The sequence below is a fragment of the Camellia sinensis genome, chromosome 6, assembly GCF_055761805.1.
Source record: "Camellia sinensis isolate YWXY chromosome 6, ASM5576180v1, whole genome shotgun sequence".
Lineage (NCBI taxonomy): Eukaryota > Viridiplantae > Streptophyta > Magnoliopsida > Ericales > Theaceae > Camellia > Camellia sinensis.
This window is the reverse complement of record NC_138966.1, coordinates 156,697,239-156,716,698: the sequence shown is the minus strand read 5'-3', so window position 1 is coordinate 156,716,698 and position 19,460 is coordinate 156,697,239. Positions and strand designations below refer to the sequence as shown.

Here is a 19,460-nt window from a genome sequence, read left to right as displayed (position 1 = left end):
CCACGTAGGATATGAGGTGGATCTATGTGATAATTTTTCGGTGGATTGAGTTCCTAAGTTTGCACCTTATATTTGAAACTTTGGGCCTTTTCAATTATTGGGCTAAGCATGGCCCAAAACAAACTTAAGCCTCAGAGATGACAGAAACAATTTCAGTTTTGTTATTATTATTATTATTATCATTGAGTGAGGGTGTCTTGAGCTTTCGTCTTTCCTATTCTTCTTCTGGGTTGCCCAAGAAAGGTGCCATTTCAAATTTAAGAAAAACAAATGCTGTGTTTCATTGGTTTATAGCATACATGGATGCCCTGCCATTGGTCCGTGGGCTTCAATTTTTTAGCAATGTTGGAGAGATGCTATTATAAGAATTTAATGTAGTGATTACTTGATCAATTATTTTTACTGTTGATTAAAAAAATAATTACTACTTTAATGGCAACTTCATTGAGTTATGACCCATATGCTGGTCAATCATAGCCATCCACCTTCATTGTCTAAACTTGTCCATTTCCAACACATATACATATCTCAAAACCTCTCAAAACCTCACATCACATGGTCCTCCCCACACAATAGAGAGAGTGAATAATAATAAGGGTAATGCTAGGGACACCAAATTTTCTACCAAACAAATGACCAAATGTCTCACATGGGTGTGGGGTCCGCAATTTTGTGGACCCCACACCCATGTGAGACATTTGGTCATTTATTTGGTAGAAAATTTGGGACCTCTAGCATTTTCCTAATAATAATACCATTGATTGACACTCTCATGCAATGGTTGGCCCCACTCACATGCATTGGCTCATCACCTCTCCATCTCTTTGTTTTCCCCACATCAGTTTCTAATTGGAGGATTCTTTGGCCCTACACATGCACATGTTTTAGCTTGACAAAACACTTTCAAGTTTCCAACAATAAATCATCAACTTGGGGATTCCAATAAAACCAATCACTTTAAAATTAGGGTAAATTGAACAGTTAATAATTTGGAAACCTAAAATTAGTCTCATATATATATGGGGAAACAAAATCAATACTAGTATTTTGTAGAGGAAAGTACATCCGAAAGCATCAAAATCAGGCTCTAACAATTCATTCCAAAACCAAAACACCTTTTCATAACTGTTTTGTTTCTGAGTCACAGGAAAAGCAAATTACACAGCCCTAAGCATACACACAGCCTACTTAAGCTATACTAGGAAAAACTCCAAGCGTTGCAGAGCTTGTTGAATATTATATAGATCATTTAACAATCTAATTATATGAAGAATAATCTAGCAATTTCAGCACTACTCTTTTTTCTTTTCTTTTTTTCCAATTGTGGGCATCAAACCAAAAGATTACAAAGAGTTCATTGCTTCAGACAACATGAGAATGAAATCTGATGGTGGAACCTTGTCCACGTCCATACATTGCAACCCAGCCTCATGCGCTGTAATTTGAAGACACACGAAGGCCACAAATCTGTTGTGATTTGAACTGCTTCCCATGCACTAACAGCTTCAACATGATCCGCCCCAAAGATAACCCCACATTTTCGGATCAAATTCGGACAATACCATGACCTCTCTCATCAATGGTGGTGACCCCATTGAATAGATATTTTTTTACTGAAAGGATTCGAAAATTGTGCTAATTCAACAATAACAGCTGATGTTGAGTACTCTGTAGCAACAAGGCAATGCCGACATAACTATCTGTAAAATAATAAATAAATAAAAGTACAACAATCATTGTAATGGCTCATTTCCCAGTTCTTCACATTTGTTATCAGCGGCATCGGGGAGACAATTCAGCGCCTGCAACAATAAAAGGGAACATAGTTTTTTCACCCACAATATGACAATAAAAAATATGTGAGGAAGATAATTGTAATTTTCATTTACCTGATGTAGGTACCAAGAAACAAAAGCATCAGTGGCAGCATATTCTAGTTGTTCCTTCGATAAAAAATCTGCCTCCCAGTTTCCCAGTCTAATTTTTTCAGGCTTTGGAAGCTGCAACATCAGAGAACTTTCAGTAAGATCTCAAACAAAATTTATTATAATTGCAAAGAATATCATGGGCTAGGAAGCACGGACATATCATGTGGTGTGTCAATTTTTTATTATTTTTTTTTCTTTTGGACACATTGAGGACACTTCATGGACACGGTTTTAAAAAAAAAATTAGAAAGTTGATTTGGGTTCAAAGTAACATAATGAAAGAAAGAGGGAAGGAAGGTGCAAAAAAAAATCTGTTTAGAACAAGATCACAGCAAAGAGGCTACGCAATATAGATCTCAGTAAGCCAATCTTTCACCCTAGCCCTCTAAGTCACAATCCACAGCTAATTAGCAAACTCATCTCACCAATCCACAAATACAACTTTGAGGATTCATGGATACAGGCTGTTTTTAATTTGACTACTGAGTGGCATGTGGTCAAACAACTAAAGGAACCGCTCAACAAGCCTCATTATGATTCCCCATGAATGCTCTATTTGCATCATCAAATGTTCAGTAACCTTGTTATGATGCTCTTAGATGCACTCAATTGAAATCAGTTTTATTAATAAAAAAGCTAGTAAAATGGCAAAGGTGATGATGTGACTAGAAACTAGGAAGGATAACACATAACTTCGACTAAAACCATAGCTTCCATAAACCCCCACCCCAAGGACCAGAGGAAGGCAAAATTTGATCCCAGATCTGTGACATCAACACCAATAGACTTCATTGGCTAAGCCAGCTGGCAACTTAGAAGCAAAAACACAAAAACAAGTTTAGAAATTAAGAAAGATAAACATAACCAGAAACATACCACATCAACTAGACAAACCCAAACCAATTACCCACCACCTCAAGAAAGGATGATAATCAAAGTAGAAAATAGTTCATCACATAAAGAGGAATTCTAGCATGGGTCAAGTTCATGGATCTTCTGACGAGTTCTCCTTAATTGCTACCTATTACCATACATGCACCATGTAAACATTTTCACTCAGTAAGATGGTCCTAGTGACAAAAATAGGGGGGGAAAAACCAAAGATGGGCCCCTACATGCCAATCAAACAACACAAACAAAACAGAATTGAACCGGGTCAAGGAGAGGAAGGGCTCATCTTTGACCAGCATGCATGATTTGATCTAATTAAACTTTGGTGTGGAAACTTGTCATGTGTCTCAATTTGTGTGCAAGATTGGACCTAAATGTACTGGGCACATGCCACATGAAGTTGACCTCATGATAGTTTCCATTACATAAATGCAAACCAATTAGTACTGACCAAGTTCACAGATACCTTAATGTCAACCAGTTAAAAACAGGGGGCAAAAAGAAAAGGAGAGAAAACAAAATTAAAAAAGGGTCTGTAGATATTAAAAAGAATGATTTTCCATATTGACATAGAAGAGCCAGTTGAAGCTATAATTGTGGAGGCAGTACACTCTGACAATGCAAAAAATGTGATCCACGAATCAGATTTTCGACATATGCTTGTCACAGCAGGAAAGACTTTTTAAGACAATAGTGTCTGGTAAAGAGAGAGTGAAGGGGAGGACTGGCTCTCCAATTGAGACGGTCAAGATTGGCTAAAACAAAGTAAAGATGACAATCAGGTATATGAGATGGCGAAATAAATTATTCATAGAAGACACCTAGAATGTTAACCTGTTTGCAGATAAGCATTTCAGTTAGTGATGCCAGACTCCACTTCTTCGGATCTCCACCAAGCTTTTGGTTGGCTAGCCCAGACAGATCTTCCAAACCTTTTATAGATACATTATGATCTTTGAAAACCTTAAAAGCATCATTGACAATGCCCACCCCCACCTATGCATGTGTTAGGCAGTATATTAAAATAGACAACAATATGTGGAATCCAGAGAATAGATAAGACAGTACATGCAGCAAGGTCAAAAGCTACTAAGACTACAGATTTAACTAACCTTCACAGAAGTAGGATCTTCAAGAAGAGCTTGCAAATTTTGAGGAATTCCAGAATGAATTATATGCATCACATAACAATGACTAGTGTCCCCACATATCTGCATAACTGCAGCCTTTCCAGGTGAAACACCTGCAGAGATCATGTTTCTTTCTGTAATGATCTGGCAATAGAAATACAGTCTACACTCTAAATGCTGACATTCCAAAATTAAACACTCAAGAAAAGGAATCTTCTATGTGAATGTACCAGAACTGATCAACTTTAGGAAACAAAGTCACTGCTCTGTCCCAAACGTGCGAGCCTGATTGATAAATTTGTTCATCTCAAATTCTGCACACTCAAATTTTTGTAAAATATAAACTTTACCAAATGCCCCCTTAACTAGTGTGCTTAGGTTGCAATTTGGAAGAAGTTGCGTTTTGGATTTGCAAGGCACTTTCTATATCTAATTCCTCCCTCGTCCCTTAGGCAGCATTTTCCTAGGGTCACTCTTGGGGATCATAATCTCTATAATTAGATAAGAAACATATAAATAAAATAAAAAGAAAATCTAATGTCAAAAAAAATACATTACTCCATCGAGGAGGAAGACTCATAACCAATTAGGGCTAGCCTAGTTGGGAGAACCCAGCTCCTCACTGGGAGGTCAACACTATGTTACCAGAAAATGTTAATATCCTAGCGAATTACGTATTTTTACGCATGTTCCGAAACATGGTACACTTCCGTTCCAAAACAATAAATTTAGTGTTCCAAAGCAATCCCAAAAGTTTTTTCAATATATGTCCTTAAATGTTACCTTAGGAGAAAAAAATTCAAATATAATGAACTAAAATCCAAGTTAAGTTTTAACAAGACAAAAAATCAAAAAATGAGTCATAATGCTCATAGAAAATGACAATACAATACGGTCAATGGGAATGGGTCAGACTGATCCACGAACTCTATGGGTCTGCTGACCTTCGTCTTCTCAGAGCATCCCTGCAAAAAGGTCCAATGGGAAGGTACCAAAACCGGAGTGGTCCCTCCCCGTGGACTCTCCGACGGCTAAGTTAGACAGGAAATGGTCGAAAGAAGTGTGAATAGAGGAAAATGAGAGTCGCCAGAGAGAAGGAGAAGAAAAGAGAAACTATTACTCGTTACCAAATGTACTTCAAAAGCTTCCTTATATCTCTTACTAATCATTTCCTTATCTATTCCAAGGTATCTCATTGGCTGAAAGTCTATAACCTAGTTGCTATCGATCACAGTGATTTTGCATACTCCGGTCGTGAGGGGTCCGGTTGCATTTAATGCTATAACAACCTCATTTAATGGCTGATGTGCAAGGTCAATAACTCTACAGGATCTTTGTCTGCTACATGACTGACCCCCTTTTTGACAGGTGTCTAAACGCTACTGGACTTGAGCTAACATCGGCTTCTCATTGCTACTGGGCTTTAACCGTGCGACTGTTTGGGGGAGCTTAGGACAAAGGTGGACTGGGCCTTTCTGGGCTACGCCCATCAGAAAATATTATATTTTATTGGATATCCAATAGTTAAAAAAAAATTAACCTTAAATTTTTAAGTATAATATATACAAGTCTACCCCTATCGTACCATATTTTAGAACATGTGGTGTACCATGTTCTCATTCCGGTTCGACATACCGGAATGATCTACATTCCAAGTAACATAGGGTCAACGGTTTAAGTTTTTTCCACAGGCAAGACTCTCCCCTCCCCAAGCTACAGAAAACTTGTAATAAAATAGACTTGAGAGGAAAAAGAAATAAACTAATTCATTTTAAGGACATAATTTTTTAAAAGAATTCTGCATGTAAAGGTCTTCAGAAATCATCAAATAGAGGTAAACTACAAACAAATGAAAATGTTGGGATTCAAGCTAAGTTGAGTTTAGCTATAACATACTTGTGAATAGCTACAAAGAATTGGTGCTTTCATTTCCTACTGGATTGCAAATTAAAGAACAAGATAACAAAGTAAAACTTTCAATCATGCATATGAATCAAATTTGCAGAGATTAGATAGAAAATACGAACTTAAAGCATGAGAAAATGATACATCATCATATACTGCACAAACCTCTTCTAAATGTGGGCCTCCATTCAATGTCAAATCCGAGAATGACCTGATCCACTCCTCTCTTTCTAGTTTCAACAATCTCTAAAAGCTCTTTCGCAGCTTTCTCTACATCACCAAAAGTTCTGCTATATACAATTTGACCTTTGAAAGTCATTGTCGGGTATCTCATCTTTAACTTCGCTGACATAGAGAAGACAAAGAAGGTCGAGATATTAAAACTTGTTTCTTTCCTAACAAAACTTAGATTAATTAACAAGAAATAGATTTCAATCATTAATTTTATTTTATTATGGATCCAGAAAGATGCACAAAAAAGTAGTTTTGAAGTGTTATGTAATGGAGAAAACATGGGGGAAAAGAGCAAGGAATTCAGCATAAAAGTGTCATTTGATAAACTTCCTTACAATTACAATAAAAAGTAAGTGAAGCTTATCCTCAGAAATATCAAATTTAACTGAGACAGGTATCAATCAACACACATGGCATCCATTTTGAAGTGAAATTCATCCATATACAACAGAACCCTCTCAACGCCTACCAGTACGACTCGTTTCCTTAACCTCTTGGAGAGTGCCTACATATTGCATTTCCAATTTAGAACCACAACAGCTATTGAAAGTATGATTCATCACATCTGCTATGTTTTTAATGTGGCGTAATAGCTTACAATGCCAGTATTGCCAAAATGATCTTGACATCTGCATTAAATAAAAAGCTAAAACAGAATCACTCATGTCCAATTTCTATGTAGCAAGACCACCCCCAATATTGTACAGTGCTTAGCAGGCATGTTGTCCCTAACATTTAAGAACACTCTTGAACAAAACTTACTAGCTGTAACTTCATTTATGCCCAAGGATGGAAGTATTCTTCGGGCCTCTATGGAATGGAATAAAACTGAAATGTAGCAAATAATAGGGGTCTTTTGGCTTAAAATTTCTTTCTTGATAAAATATATAAAAAGACCGCAATGCCTAAACTATTTGGCAAAATACAGCAATTTTAAAATTGCAACTTAAAATCATGATTTATCGCAAATTGCATCTTCAAGTTGTGATTTTGTATTAAGTTGAACATCATCTTGACAACTTAGCCAGCATAGCAAGGTGAAATCACATGTTCAAGTGGCAATTTGAGCTAGAACTGCAAATTCAATCTGTGATTTCACTCTTCATGCCTATGCAACAGATTAATAGAACGGTCACGTGTACAAAATGGGGCACTTTTTCTTTATATCTTTAGTAGTTTCCCAAAAATTGAAATTGTAAGTTCAAATTTCAAACTTGCCAATCCAACACAGCTCAAAATCACATTTTCAAATTGTGGTTTTACTTAAAATGACAATTTTAAATAGTGATTTTAAGAAGTGCGGTATTTTTTTCAAGTAATTTCAGAAGTAATTTATTTTTTTTATTAAAAAAAAATTAAAAGCATTTTTTAGCAAAAATATAATAGAATGTGAAAGGAATAGTTCAGATTCAAATGTTTGCAACACACAAATTTGAGGGAAATTTAGTTTACATTCTACAATTACTTTCTACATTTTTAGCATTTTATTACAACTATATTTGCTTGATTGAGCTAACTTTTTCCACAGCAGCCAATCAAAAATGAGAGACAAAAAATAAAATAAAGCAAAATAAAAACATTTACCTGGAGTTGAAGAATGACAGGCATCAAAAAATCGATTCCTCGGACACGGCAATAGAGAGAACGAATCTGAGACGCACATCATCGAATTGCTCTCACTTCCAGAGCCATCGCCTCGGCGGAATTCACTGGCGATCGAGCCCGGCAACCGCCGCCGAGCCGTCGGGCGGTCTCCGTCTCCGCCGTCGTTCCGAGTGGGAACGTGGCGTTGCTTGATTGGAGAAGAAGTCGAAGATGACGAGGTAGTAGCGGATTGGAATGCAGCTTCGATGGCTTCGAGTTCTTGGTCCGTTAAGGGTCGATCCCAGTCGGAAATAGAACAGTTCTCTCCTGTTTCCATTTTTTTTTTTTTTTTCAGTAGATTTGGAGAAGAGTAGAGAGAGATTTGGCCCTGTATGGGGCACAAGCATCCTCTAGAGTGAAATTTCTCTAAAGTTTATATTATGTGGTTGAGATTTACTGGCAACTTGCCAGCAAATCTCAACCATACAATGTAGCACTCTAGGAAACTTTAGGAAAAAATCACTTTAGAGAATCCTTGCTCCTGTATGGGGGTCGGCTATTTTACTTCCCTATTTCATTTTTTTTTTTATTACTTTAGATTAGTTAAAATAATTGTATTTAAAAAATTAATTCATTTTTTTAATTAATTAATAATTGAAAGAAGAAATAAAATCATTGATGGTGTTTGGGAAGTGAGTTTTTATGTAGATTTTATTAGATGTGGATTTTTATGAGATAAAAAATTTTTGGTGTTTGAGAAGATAGTTGGATTTTTATGTGGTTGGATGTATTGTTTGTGAAAGAAAAAGTGAAGTGATTATAGGATTGAATGTGATATTTTATTTGAATATGTTTTTTTTAATTTTGTAAAACTTTTATCTTTTAATAAAAAAAATAAGAAAAAAATTTGAAAACTTACTTCACAAACACCACCGTGAATTATATATAATATTTTACTTTGTTAACTATTTTATTTTTTAGGTAAGTTATTTTTACTCGACCCTCCCTCCGAACACTTTCATAATTGAGAGTGGATAGGGACGGGCTGTCAGAAAGAAGGGTGAGGATCTAACAGCAAGATCCTCTCCTTGTATTTCTTCTTTACATTTTTATTCACAAGTCTATTGGTTTTACTTTTAAATTTAATTTTGATAATTCGAACAGTTCACATTTTAAAATTTATTCAATATATTATATTTATAAAAAATTAAGTTGATCGAATATCATAAAGTATTTGTTCGAAAAATTATTTATTAAATTCTTTAAAAAAATAATTTTTAGTTCAAGTTTTTCGAACACATATTTTCTGATATTCGATCAACTTGATTTTTTACAAGTATGATATACTGAACAAATCTTAAAATATGAACGGTTCAACTTATCAAAATTGAGCCTGAAAGTGAATTCAATGAACTTGTAAATAAAAAATACAATAAGGAAATCCCAATTCAAAAAACTAATGGAAAAAGGACCCGTGTTCGTGCTGGTGAATGTATTACTCGGTTTTGAGTTATATTATAAATCTCAAATAAATTATCAAATATTTTATTAAATATGAGACTCATATAAATTACATGTGTATGGATCTTATAAAAAATTTAGTAGAATATTTGATAATTTATTTTAGGCCTATAGTATTTTTCCTTGATTTTTTTCTTTTTGGTTATGCGTGGCTTGTTTCTATTGGTCATTCATACTCAGTTGTGACGAGCCTTTGTATCACTTTGAATTTGGGAGAAGTGAAGCGGCCGTGGCCCATCCTTTCAAAATTTATTAAAAAAATAGTAAAAATTAGAATTCAAATAACTTTTAAGAAAATTACAATTCCATAAAAAAAATAAACTAACATTTTAATTATTAAAGTTTGTAAACTTTTTGTTTTTCTAAACCTATAATGTATTGTTATTTTTTCAAAAATATATTATGTCAATAATTTTTTATTACTGTTTTATATGATTTTTTTTCAATGAATATTGTAGTATTAAAAAAATCAAATAATATAGCAACCCTCTTGGGAAATGTGTGTATCGGATTCCGCACTAGATGAAAGTGAATCGGGGCTCCGCACTCAGTTAGACTATCCAGGGACCGGGACTCCTGCCACAAGAAGCACCGTTAGAGCTGCCCGACCGGGGTCGGCCGGATAACCCCTTCGGCTTAGGAATCAGTGATCGGAGAAGGAATGTATGTTAAGTGTGATTAGAACAGATCTCCTTAGTTCAGTTCAATTCAGTTACCTTCAATGTGAAGTTTATGAAATATATATAGTATTCCTTACTTGCTTCTCAAGGTGGTTTCATGGAATGTGGATGCTGCCAGGTGTCCTTTCAGCACTGCTCCAGGTGGGGGACCACTTGGTAGTTGTCATTGATTACATATACTCATTGTAGGCATGCTAATAACAAATCACATTCCTTTAGTTTTACAACTTCTGTGATTCTAGGTGTGGGGGACCAGCTGAGGTGGCAACCTGCACATGCTTGCACTCACAGCTCCCACGTTTCCTTGTGAGGTTTCTCCAGCTCGGTACTCATGTACTTCAGTTCGGTACTGATGTGCCTCAGCTCGGTCTTTTTCAGGATCATTCATGAAGATGGGCTGGCCCATTATCTATTCGACCCACAGATTCCGTTTCGCAGCTCGGCCCAAACCAACACTACGGCTGGGCTAGCCTTTCCACTGCGGGTTGGGCCCAAGTGCTTGAAGACTTGGGTGGATTGTTGATCATGAAGTTGGGCTCAACTGGTTTGTCCATATACTCATCTGACCCACTTGGATTCAGACTTTGTCGGATTGGGCCGGCCCAAGGCTTGGACCTAACCCATTTCACATTTAATCCCTTCATTTGCCCCTAGCTCCCGCTAAGGTTCCCCTTAGGGGGAGCTATTGTTCGGCTTTCCAAGCGTCGCGTCGTTTTGGTTCTCCCCCAGTTCGGCCTTGGTGGCAATTCAATCCTGACACACAATTCCTGCATGCGTCCTTTCAGGTAACACGTGGCGACGTGTAGGTGTGCAGAGATAATGCGTCGACTCCATACTGAAGGTCGTGATTCGTGTACCTACACGCCGACTGGTGTAATAAATGCTCAGGCTATCAATTCAAATCCCTTGATTTACTTTTCTCATTCCTCTAGTGAGTTCCAAAGAGAGAGAAAGAGTTTCTTCCCATTCCTCTAGATCGATCTCGTTGGTGCTCTGCTTGGGCTTCTTCGCCGCTGATCCTGCTTCGCTACCACTGTTCTGATCTCCGTAAGTCGTCTCATGACTCTTCTTCTCTTTCCCTTTTCTATTTTAATCATCTTTTTTGGCCCACTTGCTATCCGTGTCCCATACTCTGTTATCTGAATCCTACTTTTGTCCCATTAGGTTGGTCGAATAGGGAAGTTTCGTTCCTTGGTTGATACCCCGGAGGCCATGGCTATGTTCCGTCTGGATTACAATATTCCTCATGACGTTACCCTTTCACTGGCGAAAGTAGACGCCAAACGTATGGGTACGAGGAACACCGTTGCCTTTCCCATCACGGCAATAGTCGAGAGAGGGGTTCGGTTTCCTCTTGACCCGTTAGTGCGCCGTTTTCTACATCAAGTCCAGTTAACCCCAATGCAAGTATCTGTGAACCTTTTCCATGTTGTTTGCGGCATATCTGCCCTCAATAGACGACTGGGCCTGAACCTTGACATATGGGATATCTTAGGATGTTACACCATTTCCCATAACAAAGACCATAGTACATATTACCTGCGTGTTCGCTCGACTAATTGTCACTTAGTTACTAGACTACCTGATTCGGATAAACACAATGACGATTTCCTACAAGTTGGTGGAAATTGGGAGTTCCCCGCCGGAACTGAGTTTCAGTCTGAATGGATGCCACAGAAAGACGGCTACCCAGGTCCGGGCCTCTCCTTCTAATGCCTTTGGTGTTTCTTACTCTATTTTGAATATTGCTCTGATGGGTTGCTTTCTTTTTGCAGAGTCCTCCCGTTTCCAACAAAGGCCGAACCGAGAGAATGCTGAAGCCATCAAAGCTGCCTTGAGGTATAAAAAGAGATCTGCACCTGAGTTATTGGACTACCAGTCAACTTACCGTTCCGTTATTCCAAAGAAGGCAAGGCTCGCGGCTGCCCTTCTGGACTCTAATACTGAGACTGACACGTCTCTCACCCCTCTGGTCTCGAGCCATCGCAAGAGTCAAGATGCATTTTCTGAGAGAACGCCCTCCCCTGCCCCCAGTTTCGCAGGGAGCGGGTCTGTGGCGAAGAGAAGGGTGTTGGTGGATTTAGAGGCCGAGGCCTTCGGAGCCTCCGGTACTTTGCAAACCCCTCTGGAGAAGACCGAGGTGAAGAGCCTTATGGATGTAAAGATGAAAGTTGGAGCTTTTGGGACCCCTGTGACTACTATCGAGCCCTCAAATTCAGTCGCTGCACGAGCAAAAAAGAGAAGAAGGGAGGTTGGCAAAGCAGTAGTAGGGGAAGCTTCTCAGGATCCTACTGAGGATGATGCTTTTGAGAAATGGGAGCCGCCAATATCGCACGATGGCAGGCCCATTTCCATTTCTGATTCAATTGTCGCTTCACAAGATTTTGCCTTTAATTTGACCAAGTTTTTGTTGTTGCCGGTTGATATGGCCGACCATGATGGGCCTCGTGACATTCCTATCTTGAAGGGGACCCTTCAAATGATGACTGCTGTAAGTGTTTTCTTCGCTTTACTTAACTTCGCTGTTGCGTTGTTGTCTTCCTTTTTTCTAAGTTCTTTGTCGTCCTTTGCAGTGTATCCAGAGAATGCACCTGTCCATTACCCGTGCTAAAGAGCTGGAAAGGGCCGTGCTGGAGGCTGCAATGAACGTAGAGAGACTGACGGTAAACTTGGAGTCAGAGAAGGAAGGACGCCGAACCGCTGAGAGGGAAGCCTTTCGTTTGAACAAGATTGTCGCTTCTGCTGAACAATCGAAGGAGGATGCCATTGGGACACAGGCTCAACTCGAGGGGAAGGTGGCCGAACTGGAAGCCGTTATTGCCGTAATGGCTGCCGAGCGTACTGCGCTAGAGGCCAAGCACTAGCAACAAGGCTGGGATGAAGCTGGGACGGCGTACAAGGATGAGGTTCTAGTGCTGCGAGACAAGATCTTTGTAAAGGGTTGGACGAGTGCCTTAGCCGCTGCAATGGTTCCTGAAGGCTCTTCCCTGTATCATGATGTCCCTGTTCCTTCGAGATCCTTGGGTTTGAAGACTATTTCTACCCCTGCTGTTCTACCAAACGATGTTTCCCCATAAGATGATTTTACAAGCAAGACCCTAAGCATGAATGTTGCCACTGAAACGGTGGACGTTCAAGGGGTTGAAACCCTAGAGACCGAAGCCACGGGAGATGTGGTTAAGGTGGCTCCTACTTCTCAGGAAGTTGGAGCTTCCTCTACTTTTTCTCCCGCAGATGGCCTGGACAAAATTACTGATGCTGCTCCTGAGTTACCCACTGTTGATGAAAATTGATGTTGAAAGGATTTGAACTTTTTGCTTTTCTGTTTTGGTGTATTGTGGCTTGGTTTCCATGACGGGCTTTCTTTCTTCACTTTATCAAGACAATTTTTCCTTCTTTTTTTTTTTTTTTTTTTTTTGCTGCTGGTTGTGAGGTCTTCTGTGCCCTTTGCTGGATGATATAATTTTCTCTTTGAACTTGCAATTTGATGTTGTTTGGCTTTTATGTCTGAATGTATTCTATACTGCTTGCCCCCAGCTGAGCTCTGTTAGGACCTTTGGGCCGAATAGGTGCTCGGTCTGATTCTATACTGTCTTTAAATAGATGCTCTGTCTGATTTTTGTACTGCTTGCCCCCGGCCGAGCGCTGTTGGGGCCTTGGGGCCGGACTGATGCTCGGTGTGGTACTGCACTATTTGCCCCTGGCCGAGCACTGTTGGGACCTCAGGGCCAAACTAGTGATCGGCGTGGCTAACGGATATGTGGTATGGCTGTGCTTTGAGTTCGTAAGTGGGTCTTACTTAGGTCCAAGTTGGTTTCGAAAGAAAACAATTGTTTGCCCTCACCTGGAGCTAAGTAAGATCGATACTGAAGAGTTGTCCCTTGTATAGAACTGCTTGAGTCTGTTTCAACTTTGATAGTACAAGTGCATTTGAATGAGAGAAATGCAAAGAGGGATGTCTTACTCAGGTCCAGGTAGGTTTTTTTTATATAAAAAAAAAAAAAAACAATTGTTTGCCCCCAGCTGGAGCTGAGTAAGGCTGATGCTAGAAGCTTACTCTTGACGTAGCTCAGTTGAGTTTGTTCCAACTTTGTTGGTTTGAATCAATACTGAAGTGTTGATGTGCTGATACTTAAGAAGTTCTGTAGGTGCAAAGATGTGTGCTTAAGATATGTCAATGTAGTTTCCACCAAGCAATTCTACTTGGCTAAATAGAGATATTTTACTTAAGATACATTAGTGCGGTTTCCACCAAGCAATTTCACTTGGCTAAATAGAGATGTTTACTTAAGATACATTAGTGCGGTTTCCACCAAGCAATTTCACTTGGCTAAATTCCAATTTAGTTGCCAAACATTTTTCCATCAAGCTATACCACTTAGCATGTTTGAGTGCTAACCAAATTTAAATTCCGTTCAGTCGTTCTGAAACTGAGCCATTTGGGTTAAAACCAAAGTTAATTCCGTTTGACAAACATTAAAGCTAATTCCGTTGGGTAAAGACCAAAGCAAATTCCGTTTGATACACGTCAAAGCTGATTCTGTTTGGTAGAGACCAAAGCTAATTCTGTTTGGTAAGAACCAAAGCTAATTCTGTTTGGTAAGAACCAAAGCTGATTCCGTTTGGTGGGAGCCAAAGCTTATTCCATTTGATAAACATCAAAGCTAATTACAAGAATTGGATAAATCTGAGAGGAGTGGAAAAACATTTGCATTGGTCAACAAGTAAGTGCCTTTACATCCTGATAGAGAAGTTAGGGGATGATTCTATTGATAGTATTTCTTGAGGTTTGCTACGTTCCAGGGCCGAGGTATTGCTTTGCCATTCAGATCCTCTAGGTAATAAGCTCCATTTCCAACAACGGCTGTGATTTTATACGGACCTTCCCAGTTCAGCCCAAGTTTGCCCTCACTAGGCACCCGTTTGTGATCCATGACTTTCCTCAAAACCAATTCTCCTGGTATAAATTGCCTTGGGAAAACTTTTGGGTTGAAACTTCTGATGAGCTGCTGCTGATATGCTTCAAGTCTGATCAGCGCTGCCTCTCTTCGGCCCTCTGCCATATCCAGTGCTTGCGCGATAGCTTCCTCATTACTGGAGCTTTCAAATAATTCAGACCGAAGGGTTGGCAGACCTACTTCAAGTGGGATGATGGCCTCCATTCCATAGGTTAAAGAGTAAGGTGTTTCTCCTGTGGGGCGTCGTGCTGTAGTTCGGTAGGCCCATAATACGTGAGGTAACTCTTCAACCCATTTGCCTTTGGCATGTTCAAGCCGCTTTTTCACTCCGTTGATGATGGTTTTGTTCGACGCTTCTACCTGACCATTGCTCTGCGGGTACCCTGGAGAAGAGTTCCTATACTCAATTCTGAGGTTGGCACAAAATTTTCTGAAGATCTTACCATCGAACTGTGTTCCGTTGTCCGCAATCAGTACCCGCGAAATACCGAAACGCACTACCACATTTCTCAAAACAAACCGCTTTGTGTCGGCCTCTTTGATGCTTGCCAGTGCCTCAACTTCAACCCACTTGGTGAAATAGTCGGTTGCAGCAATGAAGAATCGCCTGTTCCCAGTGCCTCGCGCCAATAGTCCAACAATAACCAGGCCCCATTGCGCAAAGGGCCGTGGACTGGTGAATGGAGTGAGAGTTTTGGCTGGCTGATGAATGAGTGGAGCAAACCTCTGATATTTGTCGCACCTCTATACGTACTGCTGTGCATCTTGTTGCATCCGTGGCCACCAGTACCCGTGAGTGAGGGCTCGGTGCGCCAGTGACCTTCTGCCAACGTGGCATCCACAAATCCCATCGTGAATTTCGTAGAGAACATTCTCGACGAGATTTGGATGCACACATAGGAAGTAGGGGCCAAGGTAGGAACGTCTGTATAGTTTCCCAGACGGTGAGATCCAGAATCGAGCTTATTTATGCCTGATCTTGTTGGCTTCCCTTCTGTCTTCAGGGAGTTTACCAGATTTCAGAAAGACCAATATTGGATCCATCCAGCTCGGCTCTAAGTTGTTGCAGAGGACTCGAGATGCAATACTTGGTTCTGGTACAAACTCAACCCAAACTCTTCTGGCATCCTTTGTATCCACTGATGAGCCAAGGCATGCCAGAGCATCTGCGTGGCTATTTTTGTCCCGACTGATTCGTTCCACTCGTATAGATTGAAATTTTCTGAGTAGGTCTCTGGCTTTGCCTGCGTACATAGCCATTCTTTCATCTCGAGTTTCATAGACCCCAAAAAGCTGGTTTACCACTAGTTGTGAGTCGTTGAAAACAAGAAGTTGTTCTGCACTGAAGTGTTCGGCACTACGCAAGCCATCCAATAACGCTTCGTACTCGGCCTCGTTGTTTGAAGCCTTCTAGCCTAGCCTGAGAGCCTGTTCCCAGATAAATCCTTTTGGAGAAATAAGAACTACTCCTGCCCCCGAGCCTCGGTTATTGGACGAACCATCGACGTAGAGTTGCTAGATGTTTTCAATAAAGAGTTTTCATGCTTCCGAAGTGCTGAGTTTTCCTTGTTCGGTGGCGCATGGCACCTGTGCCGAACTCAGATTCCCTGGTTTGATACTCTAGGTGGGAGTAAATTCTGCGACAAAATCCACCAAGACCTAGGCCTTGATTACTGTCCTAGGTTGATACCGAATGTCAAACTCACTAAGTTCTACCACCTACTTTGCTGTTCAGCCAGAGAAATTGGCTCGGCCGAATACAGATCTGAGGGGGAATTCAGTGAGGACGTTAATGGTATGCCCCTGGAAGTAATGTTGCAACTTTCTTGAGGCGATAAGCAGCGCGTAAGCTAACTTTTCCAGTGGTAGATACCGTGTCTTGGCATCTAGTAAAGTCTTGCTAACATAATATACTGGTCTCTGTTCCTTGTCAACTTCTCGAATCAGTACTGCGCTCACGGCATGATCTGAGACTGCTAGATAGAGGTACAGCTCCTCTCCCGGTTCTAGAGTGAACAGTAGAGGAGGTGTACTGAGGTATCTTTTAAGGCTCTGCAGTGCTTCGGTACATTCACTACTCCATTCAAATGCTGCCTTTTTCCTCAAAAGCTGGAATAAGGGCTTCATCCGATCTGAGGATTTGCTAATAAACCGATTCAGTGCGGCCGCCATTCCGGCTAGTTTCTGCAGTTCCTTAGACTTTGTTGGCACTCCGAGATCCTGTATTGCCCTGCTTTGATCCGGATTCGCTTCAATTCCTCTGTGAGCGGCCATGTAACCCAAGAACTTCCCTGTTCCTACCCCGAAGGCACATTTCGAGGCATTGAGGCGAAGCTGGTAGTTTTTCAGGATGCTAAAAACTTCTCTCAAGTCAGTGAGGTGGTTTGTAGCGAACTTGCTTTTTACTACCATATCGTCTATATAGGCGTCCATGGTTTTCCCCAGTTGGTCTTTGAACATCCGAGTGATCATTCGCTGGTAGGTCGCCCCAGCGTTCTTGAGGTCGAACGACATTACTCTGTAGCAGTAAGTCCCTTTCAGAGTGATAAACACTGTCTTTTCTTGATCCGGACCAAACAGTGGTATTTGATGATAACCGCTATAAGCGTCTAGAAAGCTCATGCGCTCATGCCTTGTTGTTGAGTCTACTAGTTGATCAATGCAAGGCTGCGGAAAACTATCTTTAGGGCAGGCTTTGTTCAAGCAAGTGAAATCGACACAACCTCTCCATTTTCCGTTCTTCTTCTTGGCTACAACTGTGTTAGATAGCCATTACAGGTACTGAACTTCTCTGATTGCTCCCGAGGCCAGGAGTTTTTCGACTTCAGCAATTACTGCTTCGGTGTGCTCAACTGAGGATCTCCGACTTTTCTATACAATGGGTCGAGCTGAAGGATTGATGTTGAGCTTGTGGCAAGCAAATTCTGGGTCCAACCCTGGAGTATCATATGCTGACCACGCGAATACCTCCATATTTTCCCTCAGCAGTTCTAACAGCTGAAGTTTCTCATCAGCGCCTAGCGAGGTACCGATAAGGAAGTACTTTTCCAGGTCATCTTCTCTTACCAAGACTTTCTCCAAATCCTCTACCATCTTTTTCTCTGGAGTTCCCCCTACATCTTCCAAGACTAGCTGTCCGGCCACTTCTACCGTCTATACCCGATTGCAGAGTTGCTTTGCCTTTAATGCTGCCATGAAACAATGTTTGGACACAACTTGATCCTCTGAGATCTGCTCTACTCCGTGTTCCGTTGGGAAACGGATGAACTGGTGATAGGTTGAAGGGACTACTTCCATTCGATGAATCCACGGAAGGCCAAGTATGGCGTTATAAGGGGATGGTGTATTAATAACCAAGAACTCTATCTGGAGGTTTTTTGTCCCCGCTACAACTGGCAATACTATTCTGCCGAGCGGCCATTCCGGCTGTGAATTGAAACCGACCAATAGGGCTGCCGCTGGGGTGAGATGCTGCTCGGAGAAGCCGAGCTTTCTGAACAAATCATAATACAGTATGTCTGCCGCACTGCCCTGATCTACTAGGACTCGTTTTACATCAAATCGTTTCCCAATCCCAATAGTTATAATCAATGCATCAGTATGTGGGTGCTGTATGCCTTCTAAATCTTTGCTAGTAAATGAAACAGTGCACAAGGGGGATTTAGGTACTGTACGCACCTTTTTCAATGCCGGCTCCACTGACATGATTCATTGAATTTGCGCAGCCTTAGCGATCTCTTCCTTCAGTGCCTCCTCAGATTCCTGAGCCGCTGTCCCATGGATCACATTTATTATCAGCCATGGTGGATGCTCAATATTTGTTTCTGGAGGTGGGTTCCCCAGCTCGGCCACTTCCTTATCCTAATCAATGTATTCCCTCAGGTGTCCAGCTGCCACCAAGTCTTCCAAGTGTTGCTTCAGTGCCCTGCAGTTCTGAGTCATGTGTCCCCTGTCTTGGTGGTAGGTGCATCTGAGCTTCTGATTACGCCGAGCTGGATCTCCCAACATTTTCGGCGGACAAACAAAGAAGGGCTCTCTCTTGATCTTTTCCAGGATTCGATAAATTGGTTCTTTAAACACAGTCATAACGGCTTCATGGGTTTTGGACTTATCCACCTTATTCACTGCAATCCCTCGGTGTTCTCCTCGATCCGTTCTCTTCTTCTGCCGGGCTATTTGTTCTGCTGACACTACCTCGATAGGGATCTGATCATCTTCGAGACGAGCATACTGCTCAATCCTGGCGCGCAAGTCTTTCAAAGCTGTGGTCGAACGCTTGGTAAGTAATTGTCTCAACTTACTTTCCGGGCGCAGACCATGTTTGAAGGACATAACGGCCATCTGCTCGCTGCACACATTTTCTTCCAGATCATTAGACTCTTCCCAATATCTCCTAGCATAATTGCGCAGCGTTTCCTCTTGCTCCTTCCTGAGGCTGAACAGTGTATCCGACTCTTTTGGGATCTTAGCATTAGAGACAAACTTGGCTAGGAACTCTTCGGAGAGCTACTTCTAGCCATGAATTGATCCAGTGGGGAGTCGATCGAACTATCGGAGTCCGGTTTATCCCAAGCTGGATGGGAAGACTTTGCACATCAGTGCCTCATCTCGGCTCCATAGGGACATCAT

General features: G+C 40.8%; 2 protein-coding genes across 3 annotated transcripts; both read right to left on the bottom strand.

Moving 5' to 3' along the window:
- Nucleotides 1-1,094: 1,094 nt before the first annotated feature.
- LOC114323690 (3'-5' exonuclease) lies at nt 1,095-8,076 on the bottom strand. Of its 2 annotated transcripts, none has more exons than XM_028271349.2 (6): nt 7,673-8,074; nt 6,020-6,199; nt 3,932-4,062; nt 3,654-3,815; nt 1,890-2,000; nt 1,095-1,802 (listed from the first exon to the last, which is right to left on the bottom strand). In XM_028271349.2, exons 1-6 carry the CDS (start codon nt 8,007-8,009, stop codon nt 1,734-1,736), a joined length of 990 nt encoding a protein of 329 aa, XP_028127150.1. In that variant the 5' UTR covers nt 8,010-8,074; the 3' UTR covers nt 1,095-1,733. The 2 variants fall into 2 exon arrangements, 1 of the variants encoding a protein (XP_028127150.1); XR_014331325.1 differs by having other exon boundaries at nt 1,200-1,802; nt 1,890-2,739; nt 7,673-8,076.
- A 9,908-nt stretch (nt 8,077-17,984) lies between these two features.
- Nucleotides 17,985-18,536, bottom strand: LOC114323698 (uncharacterized). Its single transcript, XM_028271357.1, has one exon. The coding sequence runs from the start codon at nt 18,534-18,536 to the stop codon at nt 17,985-17,987; it is 552 nt and encodes a 183-aa protein (XP_028127158.1).
- Between the last annotated feature and the right edge of the window lie 924 nt (nt 18,537-19,460).